At 39.3% G+C, this 12,245-nt stretch overlaps 2 protein-coding genes across 6 annotated transcripts in view; both read left to right on the forward strand.

The window, feature by feature from the left end:
• LOC121934963 (cytochrome c oxidase assembly factor 8) overlaps nucleotides 1-12,245 on the forward strand; it is a 723,331-nt gene that overhangs the window by 354,269 nt on the left and 356,817 nt on the right. The gene's annotated exons all lie outside the window — the stretch shown is intronic.
• Nucleotides 1-12,245, forward strand: part of MARK3 (microtubule affinity regulating kinase 3) — a 95,803-nt gene that overhangs the window by 9,657 nt on the left and 73,901 nt on the right. For 4 of the 5 annotated variants that reach the window (XM_042475801.1, XM_042475792.1, XM_042475817.1 and 1 more), the window contains exons 2-3: nucleotides 1,144-1,182; nucleotides 6,216-6,407. In XM_042475801.1, coding sequence (XP_042331735.1) covers nucleotides 1,144-1,182; nucleotides 6,216-6,407 — 231 coding nt within the window. The remainder of the gene's footprint in view (nucleotides 1-1,143; nucleotides 1,183-6,215; nucleotides 6,408-12,245) is intronic. The other variant, XM_042475810.1, reaches the window with a different exon arrangement.

Below are 12,245 nucleotides of genomic sequence, written 5' to 3' on the forward strand. Positions count from 1 at the left end.
ATTTTTGTATACTTAAGTGTATAATAAAAAGAAAAGATTAAACCTTGTAATATTCCGTTAGAGTATTATGGAAAGTGAAATTTGCTTTATACCAAAAGCAGTTGCCTATGTTCAAGCAGAGTTTGTATTATGATCCATTTGCTTCACTTCTCAAACATCAGTGTGAATCTGTATTGTTCCAATTTATCTAATATATATCCTGCCTTTCCCTTGGTATGGGACCCAAAATTATCTTTATTATAATCCAATAAAAAGTATAATAATATATAAAGTGTAATCTAAAAAGTGTAATAATATATAAAAAGATTACTAATATGTAGTGCAACAAAGTGACTATACTGCTTTCTGTTGCCCCATAGGTTTTAAATACCAGCTGAAAAAATTAGGGAGAATTAGGCACGGAACAGACGGCCCTTTTGTGGTGTGGTGACAGTGTAGGGACCATGCGGCAACTACACGGTCGCTAACCCTAGCATGTGCCTTGTGTACACGGGTGCCGCCATTATGACGTAATGGATGCATAGTGTCTGTGCGTTGCGCAGTGCTAGTTACGTAACAAGTGCGCCACTCAGACGTAACTGGCATGGTGAACTCGGATGTAACTGCCGTGGCAGAACCCCCCCCCCCACTTTTCTGGAGTGAAGTTGCACAGTTTGGCGGCTGCGGCTTCCCTCTGGAGGAAAAAAGACTGCCAGCAGGTCACCCATTTCGGTCAGTCTGTCCCAGGCCTTAGTCGATTTTCATGTTGCTGTAATTTTTTTGAAGGGAACAATATGAGTTGGAAAGGTGGCCACTTGGCTCCTGTTGAAAGCAAACGGTTGGGGTATAAGTACAGGAAGTAGATTCTTCTAAACTTGCACACTCTTTATTTTGTATATTTTGTAAGATTATTATTTAGTGGCTATAAAATTTCATGTCAATTTTTCTGTCTTTTAATGCTTATGTAATCTTGCAAGTTCTTATCTTCGGTTTTGTGCTAATGTATTACAGTACTGTAATAACTGTGCATGCAGTACCTACAAATTGAAAATGAACACAAGTATTTCTTTAGTAAAATTCCATTGCCACCTTGTCCAAATTTTTATTTTTGTTCATCTTTCTCTTCTCTTCTTGCTCTCGTCATCTTATTTCTTAATGAGAAAGGATGCCGGAACATCAGTAGGGGAAAGCTTTTGTGAAAAGGTGGGTTATAAATTTTGTTTGTAAAGATTACTTATTTATAGCTTTCCTCTGTGTATATATGTTACCCAATTTGTTTCTCTCCTGAGTTGGCTGACTTTATTCCTGACCTTCCTGAAGATAAGATCTTATTCAGTTGCTTACACTGCAGTTGCTTGCGAAAGCACTAGCCCCCCATCCACTAGCGTTTCTGTAGACTTGGGTTGTTTTTTTTAAACTAGGAAGGACAGTGACACCATCACAAATTCTGTGATCCTTCTTGGTTTTTCAGGATTGCTTCCTACTAGTAGTGAGAGACAGCTTTGCTTTTTTCCCCTCCTTATATTTTGCTGACTTCTCAGTGCCTGCCTACTCTTGAATCTGATTCTGGATCAGTTTTGCTTAAAGAAGGGTCTGAATAGACATGAATGAAGGCTTGACTATTTCCGTTTTATTTTGAAATTCTATCTATTTTGGGGCTGTGTCCCCTCTGGCCGTGCACCGTCCTGTTTGAGAATCCTGGGAATTGTAGTACATTGTGCCACCAGAGCTCCCTGACAGAGAAAAGTCTAAATGCATCACAGAACTACAGTTCCCAGAATTCCCTAGCATTGAGCCAGGGCAGTTAAAGCAGTCTCAAACTGGAATATTTCTGCAGTGTGTTTTGGACCTTCATTACCTTTCATTCTTCCCAGGGTAAAAGGGCCTTGTGGTGGTGTTATTGTGTGCCTTCAGGTCATTTTCCTGAAGCGACCTTAAGGCAACCCTATCATGGGGTTTGCTTGGCACGTTTCTTCAGAAGGGGTTTGCCATTGTCATCCTCTGAGGCTGAGAGAGTGTGATTTGGCCAAGGTCACCCAGTGAGTTTACATAGCTGAGGAGGGATCTGAACCCTGGTCTCCAAAGTTGTAGTCCAGCGCATAAACCACTACACCACACTGGTTCAAATTGACCTGCCATTTGCTGAGGATTTTCTTGAAAACTGCAACAAAGCCTGGCTGATCAGTGGTACCGAATCTCAGGTGTGGGAGATGGGCGCCAGTCTGGGGACCGATCCAGGTTAACCCCTTCATGTTTCCTGCCCTGTGAGCTCCTCTGTTCCATAATGTTGACTACTGAGACCTTTATAAATGCCCAAAATATTTTGATTTTCTTGTGAAGTAAATAGAAATGGTTCCTCCGCATGTCTTATGACTAATATACAGTGCTAAACCAAATGACCTTTTTTTCCTACCCTTTAATGGTACCCTCAAATCTCTTGCTCAAGAGGCAAAACCTGTTGATTAGGATCCCTTTAGAGCAGGGATGGGAAACCTAAGGACCTCCAGGTTCTGGCAAACTACCATTTCTGTCATGCCCCACCACCAGCTAAACTGAAGGAAGTTTTAGCCAAGCTCATAAGGGCTTAGTTGTAACTCCTCCCCTTATGGTGAATGCTACATGTAGTATCACCATAAGGTGAGTTGTATTGTGTTTGTTGTGTTATGGTGGCCTAGATCTTAGTCTTAACTAGAGTAGAACCATTAAGTCAGTGGGATTTACCTGCATGTTGACTCATTCAGCAAATGGTTTAATAGGCCTATTTCACATGGGGTGAAACAAATAAATCAACAAACAAACCCTGAATCTGAGGAAAGAGTTTTTAAATCAAGGCCCACCAGGTTGGGGAGTGGTGGATGGAATGATGTTGCACTGTGGGAGAAGGGACATGAACAGATGAAGTAACATTTGAAAATCAAGTTTGTGGTTGGATAGCATAGGACAAATGAAATTATAAGGGTAAGAAAGTATATGGGGAAAGGTGGAAGGGAGAGAAAAACCCTACAAAGCTAAAAGATACACAGCATAGTTGGTGTATGAATGCAACTAACACTGCCAATTTGGGATATTTAGAACACTGCAAAGAATTCTTCAAATTCAGGTGTACTAAAGTAATTTCTGTGCAGCATATCTCATGGATTAAATTCTTGTGAGCACTATTTTTTAAAAAAAAGTATTGACTGTTCTGTTTTGCCTAGGATTTTTTTGTTTTGGAGGGGGGGGATTGAAACCATATGTCATACCCTCTGGAATGAATTGGATCCTCTGCAGTTGCTGTGATGGCTACTTTTTACTTATTATAAGGCACTATAACATAGAAAGTATTGCTTTCTGGTGAATGTATTTAGGTGTATGTTTGTAATGTAATAGTATCACAGCAAGATTATTGTTCCTGTTTACTTTACTCTAGTGTTTCTGCTCACACCAGTTAATTTTTCTGATTTTTCTAAGAATGAATGAATGAATAAATAAAATCCTGTATCCTCTTCCCATTTTAGAACAAATAAATGAGACATGATGTACACTTATGTGGTATGCATCTCAACCATTTTATCACCACACATTGTGTACTTTAGTCGCTTCATATATTTTTGTTTTTTACTTTTAAGTACAATTGGCTCTCCACATTGGAGACTTTAGCTTTTGCAGATTTGATTATTTGTGGTTTTGATCAATATGTTTTCTCTAGGTCCTACGTCGTAACTCTGCCAGAAGTTGACCATAGAGTTGTGCTGGAGAACCTAGAAGTTCCTAGAGATGACACTTCTCTAGGCATTTGTAGATTCTCCAGCTGATACTATTATCAACTTCTGGCAGATGTTCACCATAGAGTTGTGCTGGAAGACCTGAAGATTCCTAGAGAGGTTCCCTTAAGTAAAAAGAATAGTGTTCTTTTATTTGAAGGTGTTGCCCCTTGATAGGGGTCCTTCACCCCTAAGCCCAGCGAATGTGGAGGGACCACTGTACAGTATATAATTTTCCTTGATATAGAACAGTGGTGGGCAGAGTACAGCCCTGAGGCCATGTGTAACTCACAGGGTTGGTTTTTTTTTACTATCTTTGCAATTTTTTTGTCCCCAAAACTGAATTGCCTCTCCCAAAAAATAGCTGAGTGTGCAATCTATCTTTTATATAGGTTGCAGGGCGTTCTTGCATTTTTACCCCCCCCCTCTCATTTTTTTCAAAATGGAAAGTTAACTTCTGGTGACTTCCAGGTGGGGTTTTCTTTTGTATATTTCTTTTTTTGCTGTTCTTGGAGCCCATTGAAGTTCCTAGAGGCCACAAAATGGCTGATGGACCTACTGCAGTTGTGCTTCTTGTTGTTGTGTGCCTTCCGGTGATTTGGAAATTATGGCAGCCCTAAGTCAGACTTATCACAGATTTTTTTGGGGAGGGACAAGATTTGTTCAGAGGAGGTTTGCCTTTGCCTTCCTCCTAGGCAGGGATTAGAACCCTGGTCTACAGAGTCCTAGTCCAACATTAAAACAACTACACATCATGCTTGGCTAGTGGAGAAGAATTATGCATTTATTTTAAATATATTGAAAAGTGCAGTATTAAGCTTTCATTATTGGTGGAGGTCTAGCAAATCCAAGCTTCTGTTTCAACTTCTCAATTGCATTGATTTTGAGAAGATATGGCTTATATTATACATTATTATTTCAGTATTGTTTGGTTTATGTTAACCTTCTGTTCCTTCATCTGAGGTGGTATGTGTGAGAAGGCTTTAAATTGTTAGTATTAGATAACTGTGGGCTGTGAGAGAAAATAGTGGTGATACTGTAGGCATTGCATGGATTTATTTAAAATGGATCCCTGCGGTGTAATCATATTTAGTCCTTAACATGTATTAACAGTGTGTTTAGGAAATACTAGGTTTATAGTCAAACCTCAGTTACTGCAAATGTTGATTATATGATGTTAACAAACATGTTTCATGGAATCTTAGAAAAGAAGCTTGGTTGCAAGTAGAACAGTGTTCCATTGCTGCTACTTTTTATTCATCACCTTCATCAGTGCACACTATGCTTTGCAGAGCAAAAGAAACAAAAAGGCAGGCCCCTGCCACAAGGAGGCTGCCATCTAAATTTTACCAGTTTGTAGGGGAATGAATGGAAGAGAGAAGCAAGAATAATGTGGCAAACAGGAAAAATGAACGTGCCAAGGGTAATGGAATGAATGTGAATAAATGGAATTACACACACCAAGGCTCTGTTTTGGTTAGAGATGTGGACCAAAACAAAGCCTAGCAAGTTGCATTGTGTTCAGGGGGCTTACTTCTAGTTAAGTGACACATGGGTCCAAAACACACTGCAGAAATAATCCAGTTTGAGACAACTTTTAACTGCCCTTCTCAATGCCAGTGAATTCTGGGAACTGTAGTTTTCTGCCAGAGAGGTCTGGTGCCACAATAAGCTACAATTACAGTTCCCAGGATTCCTTAGCACTGAGACAGGACAGTTAAAAGCAGTCTCAAACTGGATTATTTCTGCAGTGTGTTTTGGACCATAATTGTATCTTAAGTGTCTGCCTGCTTCTGCCTGAATTAGTTCTTGCTCTAAATATTATCCTTCCCTAGATTTATTTTACCAAACTATGAAATATATTATTCCAGAAACGCAGTAATTATCTTTCCTCATGAGATGAGCATTACAGGTCTTATATTATTTTGGTGGATTTGAAGTATACTGTTATAAAAAGTGTTATGGAAGACAACAGAGTATAATTTAAGTATTTTGAAATTAGTGCTGAATTGCTAATTCATAGTATTACAGTAGTCCACAAGGAATTTTGGCATGTTTTAACTTTCTAAAATTAAACTAAAAGGGGTGAACAAAAAGGGGGTCCATATTCTGTTTCCAGTTGTAGCTATTTAAATAGTTTTGTGAATCTACAAGGAGCAAAGCCTCCAAATTTCCTCTTTGCCTCCCAAACAACTATTCTGAAGATTTAACTTTAGATGTCAAGGCTAAAATGTATGGACCTAAACATTTTTAATTAGTTTAGTCCTTTTTTCAAGCTAAGCCTGTGGCCATCGTCCGTATCTCCTAGTATAGCAAATGCCATGTCTGTTGGAGGTTGTATTAATTAGTACTTTGTGTGTGTCGTAAACTGTTGCTGCATCAGTGTCATAAACTCTTGCGTGTTGTAAACTGTTGCTGCATTTAATTGTGAATCCATGTTTTAGTTTATTGAGCTGTAGTTTTATCTCAAAGCTTTGTGTTTCTTCATTACAGCACACCTCTCATGGTGAAGGACGGCAGGAAGTTTCCTCTCGAACTAATCGCACTGGGGCCCGCTGTAGAAATTCTATAGCTTCCTGCGCAGATGAGCAACCCCATATTGGAAACTACCGACTTCTTAAAACGATTGGAAAGGGGAATTTTGCAAAAGTGAAGCTGGCTAGACACATCCTTACTGGCAGAGAGGTAAAGTATGTGGCTACTATTGAAAACTAAAGCAACTTAAAATAGGTTCTATGTGTGAAAGAGCAGCAAATTACATTGGTTTAGCAATACCATAATGTATTTATGGCATTGATGTGATCCCGCCTCAATCCGTAGGGAGAGGCAGGAAATAGAAAAATAAAAATTATTATTATTATTATTATTATTATTATTATTATTAAGATGACTTCTAACAAATTAAATAAACCTGTGAATTTTGTACATTTAACAGACAGTGGATTCTATGCTTATAAAATGAGTACAAAACCAGGAATGGTTTAATCTGAAAACAATTGGAAAAACCCTGAATAAGATTTCCAAACTGAATCTTTGTACACCAAGGCAGAATAAATAGTGCTTCATTCAGAAAACTGCAGGAGCACTAGCTTATGGAAGCAGTTTTTCTTTTGATATGTGAATTTTCTGTACTCCATATCCATTCCCCATAATATTTAGCCTGTATTCCAGCTGTCTATGCCTTCTTAGTATATGTTGCTAGAAATTAATTAGGGTGATCATTTCTGCTAATTTCTAGAAATAAGCACATAAGAGACCTGCTGAATCATACTAGAGGCTTTTCTAGTCCAGCATTCTCACCACAGTGACTAGTCAGATGCATGTGGGAAGCTTGCAAGCAGAACTTGGAAGGCAATAGCTCTTTCACTTTGTTGAATGCCAGCAACTGGAAATCAGAGGCATGCTGCCTCAGATCTTGGAGGCAGCATATACATATAGTTAATATAAGTAGTAACCATTGGTTATCTGCTTGCTCCATCAATTTGTCAAGTTGCTACATTGGTGGCTGTTGTCGACAGTCCTTTAGTGTAGCTATGCTCTGTGTACTTCCTTTTGTCCTACCATTTAGCTTCACTGTATAACCCTGGATCCTTTAGGAGAAAAGAAATGTTTCTATTTTTCTTATCCATGATTTTATCAACTCTTCTCATGTCCCCCCCACCTCGCCTTTCTTCCCACCTCCAAAACTGAACAGTCCCAAATATTATAATGATTCATCATGGGTGAGCTTCTCCACATCCCTGATCATTTTCTGCATCTTTTCCAGGTCTGCAATTTCTATTTTGTTTGAAGGTATTTGTTTGTTTGATTTGTTTGAAGGTATTATGATACTCACTGTATTTTGATCCTGTTTCTGAGATTTCTAGCATGGAATTCCCTTGTTCCACAGCTGTTCCGCCATCATACCCCTAGGATATATTTTCTTGTACAGTCACTGCTGATGTAACCTCGTGTGAAATTAGAATTTGTTTCCCATATTTGCATCACTTTAACTTCTTCACATTAAAAGGCACTTGCCATTTTAATGACCATTCTGTAGTTTGAACAGTCCTCTAGTGCTGTTGGCAATCTCTGTTCAGTTTTACTGCCCTCAGTAATTTGGAATAACCCAACTACTTACTGTAGGAATAGTTGCTTTTAAATTTGTAGGCTTTCTGGCAGTTGTTAGCTTCCTGTCAATTTATTTGCATAATTTATGAGAATAACATATACCTATGAGCATCCTTGAACTTTGTGCAGTAAGACGACAAATCTGGGCTGTCTGAAAAAACCTGTTACTAATACAAGAAATGAAGAAGCAAGTCTTAATAGCTTGATAGTTGACTCCTGATAACTCCAGAGGTTCTCACTGCTTGCTAGTGTGACTTTTTTTTATATTACTGTGATATGTACTTAAAAATACTGATTACTGCTGCATCCATCCCTACATCTTTATATTTATTAGGCTGTTTTACAAGGTTATTTTTGTGCTTATGAATTTAACAGCTCATTGTACTCTGTTTTTTTTAGCCATACAAGGGCTGTGCCTTAGCCTTTGTGGCATAAGTTATTGAAGGAGTAGTTGGATGAATTAATCTCCTGTGAAGCTCAAGAAATGTCTGTTTCATTCCAGACAGTAGCAGAGCAAACATCTTGTTTTCATCCCTTAAGAGTTTTGTTGTAATGTATTGTGAGTAATAAACTGATGGTCTTTGTTTTCATGTTTAAAGCTATTGAGTAATTCCTAGTATAAAAAGCACCTAGAAACATAGTGGAATTTAGTGCCTATCTCAGACAAGAGTGATAACACTGCTTATAAGGCAGTGCAACTCTTTGCAAACAGGCAGCTGTCTTGCACCAGTTGATGTTTCTGAGTAGCTTTGCATTTCAACTCCCCCCCTGCCCGTATGTTACAGTTAATCCAGTCTGAAGGTGATAAAGCTTCTCTTCATCTTCTGAGCAACAGAAGGAGGTTGCATCTTGTCCTATTGTGTTGTCATTTTGAGGATGAGCTGGCATTGCTCTGTGGGGAAACTGTCTGTGTTGAACACATTGTAGAGAGTTGAATCAAGGGGAAGAGGCTTACTGCCCAGAGTGGGGTTTTTTTTAAGCTGATTGATTGAGGCATACCAATAACATAACGGGAAGAAGAAATGAGATGTCATCATAATCTGCAAGTAGAAAGTATGTGTATGTTAAATGAAACATTTTTAAAGCTTTTGTCTTTTAAAACCTCCATATCAGACATATGCAGATGGATATAGCTGTTGGATAAGCAGAGAAGACAGTGTTAGAGGTTTATAAAGCTGTATGTGGTATGGAAAAAATGTATAGAAGAAATTGATTTTTCTTTCTTTTGCCAAAAACTCCTGAGCAAATTTAGGAGTTTTGAGGTAAGAGACAATGTCCTCATATAGGTTTTGAATTGGTTATTATTATTTTTTAAGAAACCACAGTTTTATCTCTTCAAAAATCTCCAGTGAAAGAATGTCAGTTACCTTCTGAGGTAGTTTGTCGAATTGCTCTTATAATTACAAAGTTCTTCCTAAAATTTAGCTGGAATTTCTTTTCTTGTAATTTCAGTCCACTGATTTGAGTCCTACTATCTGGAGCAGAGGTTCCCAACCTGTGCTCCAAGGAGCCCTTAGGCTCCAGGAAAAATGGAAGAAATAAAAATGGAATGAAATGAAAGAATAAGAATCTATTCTTATATATACTTATACAGTGTGCCCGTGTCATACGCACACCGGAAGAAGCAACGGTGCACATGCCCATGGTGCGTGCGTTGCACTGCACTGCATGCATGAGCCCCATTGTTTTCAATGGGATTCAAGCATATGTGGTATTTCCCTTACATTGATGGGGGGGGGGGGGCGAAACGGATCCCTTGCATAAGGAAAGGGCTCACTGTATATATTCCAGTAACTTGTAAGACATAGGGTAGCCCTCTTAGCGGCTCCCCCATAGAAATAAGGGCTCCACAAGTCAATAATGTTGGGGACCCCTGCTCTGGAGTATCAGAGAAGAAGTTTGCTCTATCTGACATATTTTCAGATATTTAGAAGTAACAGTTGTATCATTTCTCAAACTTCTGCAGACTAAACATGCTTTTCTCCCTTAGAGGTCCCTCTTAAGCTTTGTTTTTAAATTTTTTACTACTTTGATGAGTTTCCTCGATGCCTGTTCTAGATTGTTGGTGCTCTTCTTGAACTGTGGTGTCCAGAACTGTGTACAATATTTCAGGTGACCTCTGACTCAAGCAGAATAGAGTGGTACTTTTGCTTTCTTCATTCCAGACACTACTTTCGTTGTGCATCCTTGAATTGCATTGATATTTTTACTATTGCACCACAGTGTTAACTAAGGCTTAACTTGTGCTCAGCTAAGACTGCAAATCCATTTCACATGTACTTTTGTTAAGCAGGTGCCACCCATCCTAGCTTTCTGCATTTTATTTTTTCTTCTTAATTGTAGTACTTTATATTAACCCTTATTGAAATATATTATGGCTGCAATTCAAAATCCTCTCAGTGTAGCATATGCATGGATCTGCATATGGACCTACACTAGGCATAGTCATATACCCTCTCCTGACTTACTCAAAGCCCTTGAAATTGCCCCACATGGCTATTTACCTTAATGTGGGAACAGGCAGGATTCCAGAAGAGGCTGGCCAGATGCGAAATGGTGAAATAATTTCTGAGATCCTGGAAAGACCATAGCAGATCTAAGCACTGAAGTCATGAAATAGGTTCATGAAATAAAAAAGAAGTCTTGCCTGCTCCTCATGGAGCAGGGAACATCCATGTGGAATGCCTTCAGGGGCTTTTCAGTACATGGGGGAGTTGGCGCTGGGGAGGTAGGGAATAGTAATGTCTGCAGCACCCCAGATAACGTCTGCATGCACAAAGGAAACTTATGTGTGCAGCTGCCCCTAACAGGATGTCTGCCTTTGTTAATTTTGTCCTCTGGGATATTAAGCTATTCTTGTAATTCATGTCATACAAATTTGGTGGACATACCTTCATTCCATCAATCAAGTCAATTCTGTTCAGCACCAATTCTGGGCGGAAGCCCCTGGCATTCCTCTTGTCACTTCTCTTCAGGATGAAGAGGAACCATTGGTGAGCATTCTTTGGGTTCGGTCCGTCAGTCTTTAACAAATCTACCTAACAGTTGTATTGTGTAGCCCACACTTTACCAGGTTGTCAGCAACAATATCATGGGAATTCTGTCAAAAGCCTTTTTGAAACCCAAGATACACTACACCCACAGCATCTCCTAATCTACCAAGATTTATATCTCTGTCTTAAACAAAACAAAAAATGGATTGGCTTGATTTGTTTTTGAGAAACCCATGTTGGATCCTAACAATCTTACTAATCGTGTTCTAAGTGCTCACAGATTGTTTAATGCTATGTTCAAGAACATGTCTTGGTAAAAGTTGTTGTTATTATTATTATTAACCTTTATTTATAAAGCGCTGTAAATTTACACAGCGCTGTACATACAATCTTTTTAATTAGACAGTTCCCTGCCCTCAGGCTTACAATTTAAAAAGACATGACACGAAAGGAGAAGGGAAAGGTGGTGGGGAAGGGGATAAGGTCCAGCAGTTCCTCTCTACCTCCAAGGCTTGGACCAAGGCAGATGGACTGGAGGGAGGGCTTGGCTTCATAGTGGATGGTTAATCTTCTTCAGGGAGGCCTGTTGGAATTAGCCTGCCCCTCTAGTAGGATAATACAGTACATATAAAGTACATAGCAATACAGGAAATGGTTCGATAAAACAGGCACCAAAAGAACATCAAATAGCAAGCGACAATTATGCAATGCCTTTGAAAGCTTCTCTGAACAGGATGGTCTTCAACTTTGTTTTGAAGCTGGTTAAGGAAGTGATGGCCCTTGCTCGCGGGGGAAGAAGGTTCCAGGAGTGTTGTTGTTGTTATGTTCCTCCAAGTATGTTCACAAGAGGTTTGCCATTGCCATCTTCTGAGGCTGAGAGAGTTCTACTTGCCTAAGATCATCCAGTGGGTTTATATGGCTGAGCCAGACATGAACCCTGATATCCAGAGTTATAGTCCAATGGTCAGACCACTACACCACAGTGACTCATCTTAGTAGAGCACTCTTTTCTTTTGGGAAGAAGAGTGAAGCAAAAAAGGTTTCTGTCATTTCATGATTTGATAGGCACAAACTGAAATCTGGTGGGATGAGGTTCTACATCAGGGGTAGGCAACTTGTGGCCCGTGGGCTGGATGCGGCCCGGCGAGGCCTTGGGACCGGCCCCAGCCCGGTCCTGCCGCCAATTGCCGCCGGGGCCTTTGGGGGGCAATTGTCTATAGAAGCCTCAGAAACATGCATTTATATAAACATTTTTTAAAAAATCAGCAAATTTTTTCGCGTGTCCTGCATTTTTTTTTAAAAAGTGTCTTCCATTTGAAAATTTTGTCCTACATTTGTCCTGGTTTATTTATATATTTATTTTTTTAAAAAAATTGTTTAATTATTTATTTTTTGGCTTCGGCCCCCCCAGTTGTCTGAG

Source organism: Sceloporus undulatus, chromosome 1 (assembly GCF_019175285.1).
Source record: "Sceloporus undulatus isolate JIND9_A2432 ecotype Alabama chromosome 1, SceUnd_v1.1, whole genome shotgun sequence".
NCBI classification, from domain to species: Eukaryota; Metazoa; Chordata; class Lepidosauria; order Squamata; family Phrynosomatidae; genus Sceloporus; species Sceloporus undulatus.